The sequence below is a fragment of the Erinaceus europaeus genome, chromosome 12, assembly GCF_950295315.1.
Source record: "Erinaceus europaeus chromosome 12, mEriEur2.1, whole genome shotgun sequence".
In the NCBI taxonomy this organism is placed as follows: domain Eukaryota; kingdom Metazoa; phylum Chordata; class Mammalia; order Eulipotyphla; family Erinaceidae; genus Erinaceus; species Erinaceus europaeus.
In genome coordinates this window covers 68,878,323-68,893,007 of record NC_080173.1, presented here as the reverse complement: position 1 = coordinate 68,893,007, position 14,685 = coordinate 68,878,323, and the positions used below count along the sequence as shown (strand labels likewise).

The 14,685-nt window shown below is 44.6% G+C and overlaps 2 protein-coding genes across 7 annotated transcripts in view; one reads left to right on the top strand and one right to left on the bottom strand.

The window, feature by feature from the left end:
- The window catches only part of TADA2A (transcriptional adaptor 2A), a 64,047-nt gene extending 59,466 nt beyond the window's left edge, over positions 1-4,581 (bottom strand). For 2 of the 3 annotated variants that reach the window (XM_060203915.1, XM_060203918.1), the window contains exon 1: positions 4,471-4,581. The gene's annotated coding sequence lies outside the window, so the exon portion shown is untranslated. The remainder of the gene's footprint in view (positions 1-4,470) is intronic. The other variant, XM_060203916.1, reaches the window with a different exon arrangement.
- Positions 4,582-4,676: 95 nt separating this feature from the next.
- Positions 4,677-14,685, top strand: part of LOC103108101 (acetyl-CoA carboxylase 1) — a 338,374-nt gene continuing 328,365 nt past the window's right edge. For 2 of the 4 annotated variants that reach the window (XM_060203908.1, XM_060203914.1), the window contains exon 1: positions 4,677-5,176. In XM_060203908.1, coding sequence (XP_060059891.1) covers positions 5,157-5,176 — 20 coding nt within the window. In that variant the 5' untranslated portion in view covers positions 4,677-5,156. The remainder of the gene's footprint in view (positions 5,177-14,685) is intronic. The other 2 variants (XM_060203911.1, XM_060203907.1) reach the window with 1 other exon arrangement.

The following is a 14,685-nucleotide window of genomic DNA, read 5'->3' as shown; positions in this document are numbered from 1 at the left end:
ATATGGCCTAGGGAAGTAGAACTGTGCTTTGTGCACCAGACATTCACGCTTGAGGCCCCAGAGGTCCCAGGTTTAATCCCCAGCACTATCATAAACCAAAGTTGAGCAGGGTTCTGGTGTCTATTTCTCACTGTATCTCTCATTAAACAGATTTCAAAAAACTTCAATATGAAGTTGTTTATGTTACGGGGGAAAAAATCCTATTACAACATACGTGTGTTCACTAACTCACTCTTTAAAGATTTTATAGGTTTGGGTGGGAAAGACAGCACAATGTTTATGCCAAGAGACTGCCATGCCTGAGACTCCAAAGTTCCAGGTTCTAGTCCCTGTGCACCACCATAAGCCAGATCTGAGCAATGCTTTAGTTTAAATAATAATAATTTGTTTGTTTGTTTTTTAACCAGAGCACTGTTTACCTCTGGCTTATGGTGGTACAGGGTACTGAATCTGGGACCTAGAAACATCAAGCATGAAGATCTTTTACGTAACCTCTACACTATCTTCCTGGCCCCAAAAGTATCTTCTTGAAGGCAGAAATTAAATCATAGCTTACATTAAGTCAAGAAACATTCCCCCTTCTACACTAGCTTTTTTAATTTTTTTTTTCCAGGGTTATTGCTGGGGCTCGGTGCCTGCACTATGAGTCCACTGCTCCTGGAGGCCATTTTTCCCATTTTGTTGCCCTTATTGTTATCGTTATTATTATCATTGTCATTGCTATCCTTGTTGTTGGATAGGACAGATAGAAATCGATAAAGGGAAGAGAGAGGAGGAGAGAAAGACATCTGCAGACCTGCTTCACCACCCGTGAAGTGATCTTTCCCCCTGCAGGTGGGGAGCCAGGGGCTCAAACCAGGATCCCTATGTGGGCCCTTGTTTTTCACACCGCTACCGCCCAACCCCTACACTAAATTTTTATCTGTATCTTTTCTAGCATTTCTCATATTCTGATTTGTGGGATTACTTTGGAATGCATGTTTTTTTTTTCCATTTCAAGACAAAATTAAGGGGGTTATATGCAATGCAAATTTGTATGCTTTAAAGTACCAAGCACAGAGCCACACAGAAAGAATTAAATGCACACAAAAGTAATGGGCAAATAAATGTTAGTCTACTAAAGTTGAACTCCTTTTACTTTCCCTGCAGTAAATTCTTTCACTTGATATTTTGAGTTTGGGGAATAATTCATCATCAAATGTTCACAACACTCAGATAACACAGCTGTCAATGAACTTATCTTTTGGAGGGAGGGGAGGGAGAAGGTGGAGTGGAGTGGAGTGCAGTGGTTACAACTTTGCTCCAGTTGCAAGTAGTTAGTCTTTGAAAAGAAATGAGTTTAGCAAGAGATAAAATAATGGCTAACAGTGACTGAACCTTTCCCATAAATCAGTACTGTGTTATCAATGCATGTGAATCTTCTCTACATTCTTACAACTTTCTACAACATAACATACAGCTTTTTTTTTTCTTTTTGGAAAACTCTAAAAGACTCATTACTAGCATGTGTCTTAAAGTAGTGATCAGCAATGCTATTTCAACCATTTCAAAAGAAGGGGTCAAGTGAAGGATATGTAGAATACAGCTTGATAGGCACTCCACATAAGCACAACATTAAAGCAGCCTTTTTTTTTTTTTTTTTTTTTTTGCTTCCAATCCTTTACTATGAAGCCACATCATTTTTGATACTAGCACCCAGGAGGAAATGGAGACTGGCTCCAAATTACCATATGCCAAGTTCCAGTTGGTTTCTGGAGTGGTCTGGGAGATGGCACAGTGGATAAAGTGTTGGAGTCTCCAGCAAGAGATCTTGATTTGATCACTAACATTGCACGTACCAAAGTGATGTTCTAGTTCTCTTTCTTCCTACCTCTCATTATTTTTTTTTTTCTTCTTTTTACCTAGAGGGGCCTGGCAGTGGCATACCCAGTTGAATGCATATATAACCATGTGCAGGCAGGTTTCTGTAGTGTAGTGGTTAACACGTTTGCCTAACCATGGTGGTGGTGGGGCTTTCATGCCCTGCTTCCCACCAGTAGGGAGGACACTTTACAACGAGTAAAGCAGGTCTACAGGTGTCTCTCTCCCTCTCTATCTCTCCATCTCTCTCAATGTCTCTGTCCTATCAAATAAAAAGAAAAGAAAGATGGAAATAAAGACAGAGGGGCTCTCTCTCTATTACCCCCTTCCCTCTCAATTTCTGACTGTCTGTATCCAGTAAATAAAATAACGATAATAAAAGAATTAAAAAAGAGAGAGAGAGAAAATAGCTACCTGAAGCAGTGAATTTTTTTTTTTTTTGCCTCCAAGGTTATTGCTGGGGCTCAGTGCCTGCACCATGAATCCACTGCTCCTGAAGGCCATTTTTTTTACTTCCCCTTTTGTTGCCCTTGTTGTTGTAGCCTTGTTGCGATTATTGTTGTTGTTGATGTCGCTCCTTGTTGGATAGGACAGAAAGAAATGGAGAGAGGAGGGGAAGACAGAGAGGGGAAAGACACCTGCAGACCTGCTTCACCACCTGTGAAGGGACTCCCATGCAGGTGGGGAGCCGGGGGCTTGAACTGGGATCCTTAATGATGGTACTTGCACTTTGTGCCACGTGCGCTTAACCAGCTATGCTACCGCCCAACCCCCAGCGGTGAATTTATAATGCTGACACCAAGCCCTAGTGACAAACCTAGTGGCACAAATGAATAAAATATAAAAATATCATTTTTTTATAAAAGGATTTTTTGTTTTCCCCAGTGCACTACCCAGCTCTGACTTATGGTGGTGCTGGGAATCGAACCTGGGACCTTTGGTGCTTCATGTATTAAAGTCTTTCTGCATCACCATTATGCTATCTCCCTAGTCCATGAATAAATCTTAACTGGAGGGACCACGTGGTGGCGCACCTGGTTAAGCGCTCACATTCCAGTGCACAAGGACCCAGGTTCAAGCCCCTGGCCTCTACCTGCAGGGGAAAAAGTTTCATGAATGGTGAAGCAGGGCTGCAGGTGTCTGTGTCTACCTATCTCTTCCTCCTCTCAATTTGTCTCTATCCAACAATTAAAAAAAATTGGGCCAGGTGGTGGCACACTTGGTTGAGCGCATATGTTACAATGGGCAAGGACCCAGCTTCAAGCCCCTGGTCCTCACCTGCAGAGGGAAAGCTTTGCGAGTGGTGAAGCAGTGTTGTAGGTGTTTGTCTTTCTCCTTATCATTCCCATGCCTCTCAATTCCTGGCTGTCTTTCTGTAACAAATAGATAATTTTTTTTAAAAAAGGTAAAAATGTATTTTTTAAAAAATCCCCTGCATTACCGTAAGTCAGAGCCGAGCAGTGCTCTGGTGAGAGAGAGAGAGAGAGGGATAAAATAAATAAACCGGGAGTCGGGCGGTAGCGCAGCGGGTTAAGTGCAGGTGGCGCAAAGCTCAAGGATCTGCATGAGGATACTGGTTCGAGCCCCTGGCTCCCCACCCGCAGGGGAGTCGCTTCACAAGTGGTGAAGCAGGTCTGCAGGTGTCTGTCTTTCCCCCTCTCTGTCTTGCCCTCCTCTCTCCATTTCTCTCTGTCCTATCCAACAACAACATCAAGAACAACAACAATAAAACAAGGGTAATAAAAGGGAATAAGCAAATAAATAAAAAGAAAATAGGGCAGGGTTAGATAGCATAATGGTTATGCAAACAGACTGTCATGCCTGAGGCTTTGAAGTCCCAGGTTCAATCCCCTGCACCAGCATAAACCTGAGCTGATCAGTGCTCTGGTTAAAAACAAACAAACAAACAAGTAAGTAAGTAAATAAATAAACCTTTACAGGGAAATGGACAGAAGCTACCTAGGGGAGCAACACTCATCAGGATGCAGCGGAACGACTCAGGCTTTGGAGTTTTGCAGGCAAGGTCTTAACTCCTCGCCCTGCGGCTCATTGGGTCGTGTGCTCTTGGGCAAGTCATTGTGCCCGCGCCTTAGCTAGTCAACAGCGTCAGGTTGAGCCTGATGTAAAGGTTACATCGGGCTCAACCTGACGCTGTTGACTGGCTACGGAAGAAGGGCAAACGCTACAAGAAGAAGAAGTCGGTCTCATCTCTACCCCGGGGCTGGAATCCTGACTCCGGACAGTCTACTGCAAGATGAATGGGTTCCGGCGGCCGGGCACGTGCACGCGGCGCTGTCAGCTGCGCTGCGACGCGCTCCCCCGCCGAGACCTGCAAACCCCAGTCGGGACTCCGCGGGGCCGCCCCGAGGGCGGGGAGCTCGCAGCGCAGCGCAGCAGGGCGGGCCAGACAGGCGGGCCGACCCGCGCTGGCCTCCGCCACGCCACGTCCCCTCAGCCGCCGGGGCGAGCCACGCCCCTCTCCGCAGCCGCACCCAGCGCCCGACGCCCCTGACCCGTCCAGTCGAGTCCCGTCCCATCCCGTCCCGCTGCAGGAGCCCGTGTTTCCCGCCGCCGCCGCCGCTGCCCTCCACGCAGCTCCGCGAGCCTCACCTCGCCGCGTCTCCCTTGTCCAAGCTGAGGAGTCACCAATCGCTCGCGCGCGCGCCCGGCGATTACGTGCTCGTCCCCGCGCGGCGCAAGCGCGAGCACGTCTCCTCCTCCGCCCCCTCCCCTCGCGCCCGCGCCCGCGCCCGCGTCACTCCAGCCACCGCCCCCCTGGGCCAGGCCCCGCCCCGCCTCGCGCCGCCTGCTCGCTGCCAGCCTCCACCCCTCGCCTGCGACGATGACGCGGAGCAGCTTGTCTGACTTTTTGAGTCAGTCCCACCGGTGATTGCTTCTCGCGTGTGGCGCGCTTGCGGGTATCAGAGGCTGGCGTGCGCGTGGTGTCGTTCGCTCGCTCGCTCTTCCCCACCCCTCCCCGAGTGTGACCAGGTGGTGCGGGCCGGTACTGCCCTGTTTTTGTGTTTTGAACATTCCCACCCCCGCCCTGCTCCTGCAAATGAGACTGGGGCTGAGGGGCTGGGCCCAAAGGAGGCCTTGTAGCCTCTCCAATCCGGGTTTTGCATTGCTGCTCACCGACTCATCAGACTGAATGGTTTCGGAGTGAGCAGGGCACGTTTTTATTCAGATGCTTCTGGAACCTCGAAATTGTCTTCTTGGGGAAGAGCCATCCCCTCTTTGGGCTTCAGAGGCCCCGATTGAGACGCAATGATGAGAGGATGTGATGGTCCACTCAGATGTCAGTCTTAAGGGCTAGGTATGTCCCAGCATCTCTTATTGCTACTGCTAATTATTATAATAGCTGTCATTTGCTGAGTACTTATTGCATGCCGGTCATTGTACAAAGCAAAATTGTACACACATGATGTCATTTAATCTTCGAAAACAATCTTTTGAGGTAGGCCCTGTTATTATCCCTGTTATTTTCCACGTGAAGACAGACTGACTGATATATTCCTTGGGATCGCACTGCTAGAATATGTGTTGGGGAAGGGAATTCAAAATTGTGGTTTATATAATAACTATCTTGTTACATCTCTTTAAAAATATCTTTCATAAATTTTCCCTATTTCATTTGAATTATTTTACACATTTTTTGCCCCCAGGGTTATTTCTGGGGCTCGGTGCCTGCACTACAAATCCACTACTCCTGGAGGCCACTTTTTTTTTTCCCTTTTGTTGCCTTTTATACAACAATAATAACTACAACAACAATAAAAACAACAAGGGCAACAAAAGGGAAAAATAAATAAATAAAATAAAAAATAATAAATACTGTGCTGCTGTGTTTAGAGTTAGAAGTATAGTTTTTGAGCATGCCATCTTATAGCAATGATTATTGAGGAGCAGGCTGGGGCACACTCAGTTAAGCACACATAGTACTAAGCACAAGCACCCACACAAAAATATGGGTTCAAGCCCCTGACTCCCCACCTGCAAGGGGGAAGCTTCACAAGTAGTGAAGTAGGCCTTCAGGTATCTATCTTTTTGTCTCCCTTCACCTCTCACTTTCTCTCTGTCCTACCTAATAAAATGGAAAAAATGGCCATCGGGAGCAGGGAATTCATAGTGCCAGCACTGAGCCCCAGCAAGAACCCTGGAGGCAAAAACAAACAAACAGACAAAAAGATCCTCCAGCATTTCTGGTTACTATTTCCTCAGTACTAAGTAACTTTTGTAAACTTTGTCTCATTTAATCTATGTTTTTCCTATCTTTGTGGTTGAGTATACAAATAGATAAAATCAAAATCTACAAGTATAGTTATGCTTATAGGTTTCAACTTCCTTCCTTTAAATTGATACACATCTGTCGGGGTCTCTGGCGGGGTGATCTCCAGGGGAAAGGTAACGGACTGGTTCTTTCTCGCTCACAACAGGGGTGACACGAAGTAAAAGACACCAGGAGCTCTCCAGCATGCTCAGACTCAGAACTCGTTTATTAGCAAGGTGGACATGAGTTAAATAGAAAAACAAACAAAGGGAATTATTACTGAAATATGTCAGGAATTACAGGTTTCTTAACGGTCGGCATGCCCCTAAGGTAGGGGGCTGGTATGACAGGAATTGATGAGATACAAGACAGTTATTCTCCATGACGCAAGCAACTTAATTATCCAAAGGTATTTGAGATAATTAAGGGGTTAAACCCATAGGGTGAGACAGAGAGAAGATGGATATCAAAAGGCCATATAGTTTGGAATTTCTCTTGTCTGGGGTCTGAGGTGTGTGATGAAGTGTGTGATAAGGTGTGTTCTTCTGTGATCAGAAGGTGACTTTGAATGAGTGAATCTGTGGCCATGTGGCCTGCAGTTAATGGAGGGAAGTACTGGGGTATTTGTGGGCCTGAGAGTCAAGAAGGAAAGAACTAAGTTCCCCCTTTTGCTCACCTTGGTTGAGAGAGACTCACAAAGAGGTTATCTTCTCAGACCTCCATCCAAGGACAGTGGTGGTTCTCCCTAAGTTCTATCAGGCTTACACATAGTCCCAACACACATCCCCCCCACACACACCCATCACTCCCCATCAGTATAAATTTAAGTCCTGGGGGCCACGCGGTGGCACATCTGGTTAAGCACACATATTCCAGTCCTCAAGGTTCAAAACCCTGGTCCCCACCAGCACAGGAAAGCTTCATAAGTGGTGAAGCAGTGCTGCAGGTATCTCTGTCTTTTTTTCCTATCTACCCCTCCCCTCTCACTTTCTCTCTGTCTTTATCCAATAATAAAAATAAATAAATAAATAAAAATAAAATGCATATAAAAAAAGAAATATAAGTCCTGGAACAAAGCTCACTGCCAGTTACAGGAACTCATCTACAAGGCAAAGTCTTCTTGTAACACACATATTAGAGTGGTCTTCTTACACAGAAGGTCTGAACTCCAGTTTTCACTTCCTCTCTCTCTCTCTCTCTCTTTCTTTTTTCCCCCACAAGGGCTTCACTGGGGTTTTCTGCCTCATGATTGAATGATTCCAACTTTCCTAGAAGACTGTTTTTTTTCCCCATAGAGAGGATGAGAGACAGAAATGAAGAGGCACCACTCCCAGACTGCTTTTCCATTCATAGAGAGAAACAGAGCAACATAGAGAGAAAAGGGGAGATGCCTTAGTACAAGGGCTGCCTCCAAAGCTTTGGCATTCCCATGTCTTGCCGTGTACATGGCAAAGCAGGTGCTCTACTCCAAGAGCTATTTCCAGCCCTACTGTCACTTTTAATCCAGCAATGGCAAACAAAGCAAGGGCCTTTTGGATATGCAGTACTGCTAAGCAGGGTCACTGACCCAATTTTCTATTCTTGATTCTGTTGAGGAGAGATACAGGTAGGAGGGAAAGACACCAGTATAATGTGCCACTGTCTTGAGAGTCTGCAACCCCATGTTGTCCATGGTGCTCCCATGTAGTGCCCATTATTATTGTTGAGAGGGGGAGAGAAAGATAGACATCTGCAGACCTGCTTCACCGCCTGTGAAACGAAACCCCTGCAGGTGGGGTCAGGGGTGGGGGGGGTTGAACCGGGATCCTTATGCTGGTCTTTGCTCTTTGTGCAAACTGTGGTTAACCTGCTGTGCTACTGCCAGACTTCCCCATTCCACACTTTTATGTAGTGCCACCAAGAAATAAGCCAAGGGTCTCACACATGCAACACATGAACTGTACCACTGAACCACTGCCTCAAATCCTTTCTTAGTATTTTAGTCAATAATGATCTACTGGAAACCTGTAGATTTCCAGAAGACCAAGCAGTTAAACAAAATTAATCCTGATGTCTGCTTCTTTATTATTATTACTATAATAAAATGTATTTCATATGAGAGAGAAATTCACTTGAGGAAGATGGAAAGAACATAGACATGCTGGAGTACAGCTATGGTCCATGCAATGCCAGGGATTAAACTAGCAACCTAAGGCACAAAAAAATGATGTTCAGGAGTTGGGCAGTAGCGCAGCAGGTTAAGGGCATGTGGCGCAAAGCGCAAGGACTGGCATAAGGATCCGGGTTCCAGCTCCTGGCTCCCCGCCTGCAGGGGAGTCACTTCACAGTCAATGAAGCAGGTCTGCAGGTGTCTGTCTTTCTCTCCCCCTCTCTGTCTTCCCCTCCTCTTTCCATTTCTCTCTGTCCTATCTAACAACGACATCAATAACAACAGCAATAATAACTACAACAACAAGAAAAAACAAAACCGGGATCCTTACGCTGGTCTTTGCTCTTTGTGCAAACTGTGGTTAACCTGCTGTGCTACTGCCAGACTTCCCCATTCCACACTTTTATGTAGTGCCACCAAGAAAAGGCAACCAAGAAAAAAAAAAAAAAAGTGCCACCAAGAAAAGGGCAACAAAAGGGAAAATAAATAAATAAACATAAATAATAAATAAAAATAAAAGAATGATGTTCTTTCCATTCAAAAAGATCTGTGTACACATATGTTCTTGGCAGCACAATTTGTAATAGCCAAAACCTGGAAGCAACCCAGGTGTCCAACAACAGATGAGTGGCTGAGCAAGTTGTGGTATATATACACAATGGAATACTACTCAGCTGTAAAAAATGGTGACTTCACCGTTTTCAGCCGATCTTGGATGGACCTTGAAAAATTCATGTTGAGTGAAATAAGTCAGAAACAGAAGAATGAATATGGGATGATCTGACTCTCAGGCAGAAGTTGAAAAACAAGATCAGAAAAGAAAACACAAGGAGAACCTGAACTGGAATTGGCGTATCACACCAAAGTAAAAGACTCTGGGGTGGGTGGGTGGGGAGAATACAGGTCCAAGAAGGATTCAGAGGACCTAGTGGGGGTTGTATTGTTATATGGGAAACTGGGGAATGTTATGCATGTGCAAACTATTGTATTTACTGTTGAATGTAAAACATTAACTCCCCAATAAATAATAAAAGAAAAAGAATGATGTTCTTTTATGGACCAGTTAGTCCATTTCCTCAGGCTTTGCCACCTGATTTTTTGGCATCTTAACACTTTACAAAACTGAGGAGAGTACATTGCGTCACACATATCACAGGGCAAATGCACAGTTGCAAGGATGAACAATACAAATTTATCTCAAGTGCAGAACAAACACAGAAGCTCTTCTATTTAAATTGTATAATTAGTGAACAGATGTATGCATTCTGAACAGTTAAGCATAAGACTGTTCCTTAGAGTACAGAGAGAAAGCTTTACTATTACAATGAAATGAGACTTAAAACAAGTTTAATCTGATGTATATCTAATGATAAATGTAATTGTTTGCTGCATGATAATTAGGCTTTAAATGTTGAACTGTTTACATAAATCACTGTAGTTGGTTATTATTTCACAGCCAAACACATTTTTCACTGTTTGCTCATTTTATTAATTTTCTAGAATCTGGAATCATGCCAAGGCCAACTGTTTTCTCTGGAACCCTTTACTATTTTAATCATCCACTCAAATACAGTCTTTGGAGTGACACAAGGTTCTCTTCCCAACTTGGTGCTAAAAGTAGATATTTCTCTCAAGTTATTTGTATATACTTTCTTATTCTAGTGTTAAAAACTCTTTAAGGGGTCTGGCAGTAGCACAGTGGATAAGTGTACTTGGCGCAAAGCGCAAGGACTGGAGTAAGGATCCCCGTTGGATCCCACCTACAGGGGTGTAACCTCACAGGTGGTAAAGCAGGTCTGCAGGTGTTTATCTTTCTCTCCCCCATCTGTTTTCCCCTTTCTTGATTTCTCCCTGTTCTATCCAACAATAACAACATCAATGGCAACAATAACTATAACAACAAGGGCAACAAAATGGGAGAAATGGCCTCTAGGAGCAATGGATTCGTAGTGCAGACACCGAGCCCCAGCAATAACCCTGGAGACAAACAAACCACTCTTTTTTTTTTTTTGCTCCCCTCCCCCCAAACAAACCACTCTTTAAAGGAGATACTGCTATCCCCAATTTAGGGATGCAGAAACTGATAATCAATGGCCAGGTGTTGTTGAGGCGGTCTGGTGTCGGGCTGCACCGCGGAGAAGAGAGGGGACGTCCAGAGCAAAGGGGTACACAGATCTTTATTATAGGATGGGGGGGGGGGTTTGGTTCAGACCACGTGGAGCCAGCCGGCCATTGCCGACCACGGGGGAGAGCAGGGAGCGAGACCTCAGAGAGGGAGAGCCGAGAGCCCAGAGAGAGAGAGGGGAGGGGTGAGGGGGCTTTTTATTGGGCGACAACCAGGGGTGACGTGTAGGGCTAGGATTGGTTGAAAGGGGGCACTCTAGGATTTAGCGGGGCATAGAAAAACCTGGGGGCGGAGCCAGGATTGGTTGAAAGGGGGCACTCTAGGATTTAGAAAAACCTGGGGGCGGAGACTGCATCAGAATAAGTCCTCAGCAACAGCCAGGTAGTAGCACACCTGGTAGAGTATACATGTTACAACTCACAAGGACCTGGGTTCAAGCTCCTGTAGAGGGAAAGTTTCACAACCAGTGAAGCAGAGCTACAGATTTCTCTTTCTGTCTTCTACCCTTTAATTTTTCTCTCTCTCTCTACACACACACACACACACACACACACACACACACACAAATGCATACATAAAATTTAATGAAACTGATGTTCAGAAAGTATAAGCAAATGGCATAGTGAAAGTTGAAACTTTTGTCCCCAGTCTCAACCATTACTTTATACAAACTCAACAGATAATAGATTCCAGCAGAGTTGTAAAGTTACTTTATGAAGTAGAATGGTTCCTGAGAGGGGCCAGGCAATAGTGTACCTGAAAGAGCTCACATGTTACCCTATGCAAGGACCATACACCACAGGCCACCAGTCTTCACCTCTAGGGGGAAGCTTCATAAGTAGAGTAGTGTAGAATTTCTTTTCTTTCCTTTCCTTTCCTTTTTTTTCCCATTTTTTTAAAAAAAATTTATATTTATTTTTCCTTTTTGTTGCCCTTGTTTTTCATTGTTGTAGTTATTATTATTGTTTTTGTTGATGTCATCGTTAGGACAGAGAGAAATGGAGAGAGCAGGGGAAGACAGAAAGGACCTGTTTCACCGCCTGTGAAGGGACTCTCCTGCAGGTGGGGAGCCAGGGGCTTGTACCAGAATCCTTAACGCTGGTCCTTGCTTTGCGCCATGTGCACTTAATCCGCTGCGCTACCACCCGACTCCCTTTTCTCTTCTTTTTGTTTTGCCTCCAGGGTTATCGCTGGGGCTCGGTGCCTGCACTATGAATCCACTGATCCTGGAGGCTTTTGTTGCCTTTGTTGTTTTTATTGTTATTATTATTGTTGTTATTCTTGTCGTTATTGTTGTGGTTGGATAGAACAGAGAGAAATGGAGAGAGGAGGGGAAGACAGAGAGTGGGAGAGAAAGATAGACACCTGCAGACCTGCTTCACCGCCTGTGAAGAGACCCACTGCAGGTGGGGAGCCTGGGGCTCGAACTGGGATCCTTATGCCGGTCCTTGCGCTTCGTGCCACGTGCACTTAACCCGCTGTGCTACCGCCGGACCCCCAGATATTTCTTTTTCTCTCTTCCTCTCTACATTCCTTTTTCCTCTTAATGTCTCTCTGTCTCTATAATGTAAAAAAAAAGGAAGGGATGTACCTGATTGAGTGCACACATTACAACACTCAAGGACATGGGTTCAAGCTGCAGGTCTCCACCTGCAAAGTAGAAGTTTCACAAATAGTGAAACAGTGCTTGTAGTGTCTTTCTTCCCAACTTGCTGTCTCCCACTTTCCTTTCAGTTTTTCTCTGTCCTCCTAGAGAAAGGGGAAGAAAAGAAGAGAAGGAAAATGGCCACCAGGAGTGGTGGATTCATCGTGCAGACACCAAGCTTGAGTAACAACCCTGGTAACAATTAAAAATAAATACATAAAAGGAGGGGCCCAGGCGGTGGTGCAGTGGGTTAAGCACACATGGCGCAAAGTGCAAGGACCTGAGTAAAGATTCCAGTTTGAGCCTCTGAGGTCCCAGTTTCAATCCGCAGCACCACCATAAGCCATAGCTGAGCAGTGCTTCTGGTATCACTTTTCCCCTGTATCTCTCATTAAATAAATAAATAAAATATTTTAAAAAAAACCTCAAGCACATGCACCTGGGGAACTGCTCAGCTGATAGAACATCAGACTTGCATTCTTGAGATGCCTGTTCAGTCCCAGGTGCCACTTGTACTAGAGTGGTTATCTCGTTTGTCTCTTTTTCTGTGTTTTATATGAAACTCTCATATATAATAAATACAGTACATCTACCCAGGTGTCCAACAACAGATGAGTGGCTGAGCAAGTTGTGGTATATACACACAATGGAATACTACTCAGCTGTAAAAAATAGTGACTTCACCGTTTTCAGCCGATCTTGGATGGACCTTGAAAAATTCATGTTAAGTGAAATAAGTCAGAAACAGAAGGATGAATACGGGATGATCTGACTCTCAGGCAGAAGTTGAAAAACAAGATCAGAAAAGAAAACACAAGTAGAACCTGAAATGGAATTGGCGTATCCCACCAGCAGTGTAGGAGGGTTCCTTTGACCCCACAACCTCTCCAGCATTTGCTGCTGTTACCTTTTCTGATGTATGACATTCTCACAGGAGTGAAGTGGTAGCTCGTTGTTGTCTTTATTTGCATTTCTCTGACAATCAAAGACTTGGAGCATTTTTTCATGTGTTTCTTGGCCCCTTGGATCTCTTCTGTGGTGAATATTCTGTCCATGTCCTCCCCCCATTTTTGGATGGGGTTATTTGTTATCTTGTGGTTGAAATTTGCAAGTTCTTTATATATTCTGGTTATTAAACTCTTGTCTGATATATGGCATGTAAAGATCTTCTCCCATTCTGTGAGGGATCTCTTGGTTTGGGTAGTAGTTTCTTTTGCTGTGCAGAAGCTTTTTAATTTGATGTAGTCCCATAGGACTTGTCTTAGTCTTCTTTGTAATTGGATTCGTTTCATTGAAGATGTCTTTAAAATTTATGTGGAAAAGAGTCCCGCCAATATTTTCCTCTAAGTATCTGACAGTTTGTGGTCTGACATCCAAGTCCTTGATCCACTTGGAATTTACTTTTGTATTTGGTGAAATATAGTGGTTCAGTTTCATTCTTCTGCATGTTTCAATCCATTTTTTTCCAACACCGTTTGTTGAAGAGACTCTGCTTTCGCCATTTAATAGTCTGGGCACCTTTGTCAAAGATTAGATGTACATAGGTGTGGGAGAGGAGAGACTTTCATGCCGAAGGCTCTGAGGTTCCATAGCTTAATCCCCAGCACCACCATAAAACAGCTGAGCAATGCTCTGGTCTCTCTCTCTCTCTCTTTCTCTCTCTCTTCTCTCCCTCTCATATTAAAATAAAAGTATTTTTAATGGCAAAATGGAAAAAGAATGCCTGAAACTTATATAATAAAGGCTTAAGGGGCCAGGTGGTGCCGCACCTGGTTGAGCACACGTTACAGTGCACAAGTACAGTGTTCAAGCCCCTGGTCCCCACCTGTAGGGGGAAAGCTCCACAAGTGGAGCTGTCTTTCTCCCTCTCTATCTTCCCATCCCCTCTGGATTTCTCTCTGTCTCTACTGAAATAAATAAATAAATAATACTTAAAAATAAAAATAAAGGCTTAATATGAGTAAATAGAGCAGCTGGGAAGGTGGTATAGCTATAGAGTGCAGGACTTGCAAGCGTTAGTCCTGAGTTTGATCCCCAACACTGTGTATGTCAGAGTGATGCTCTATTTTTAAATTTATTATTATTATTATTATTGCCTCTAGGGTTATTGCTGGGGCTCGGTGCTGGCACTATGAATCCACTGCTCCTGGTGGCTATCTTTTTTTTTTTTCTTTCCATTATTGTTGTTACTGCTGCTGTTGTTCTTGGATAGGACTGTTTGTAAACCCACCCCCCTACAGGTGGGGAGCCAGGGCCTCGAACTGGATCCTTGCACCAGACATTGCGCCTCATACCATGTGCACTTTACCTAGATCCTTGCTTAGTACAATGTGCAATTAACCTGGTGTGCCTCTACCGCCCCCCCTCCCCGGGTTCTTTTCTTAGTAAATAAGTAAATGAGAAAGAGGGTAACCCCTTAGGAGAAATAGCAGTGAAAGGTCTAAATTGACGGAGTTTGTGTGTAGGTCTTTGTGGTCTAAATCAGACTTCAAGGAGTTGGGGTGGTGAAACTGGAGAGGGAGGCAGACTAGACTGTCTAGGGCCTTGGCAGTCTTGTTAAGGATTTGGGGCTTTATCCTATTAGTAGAAGAAAATCCCTGAATGGCATTTAGCAAAACAGTGCCCAACTCAAATTT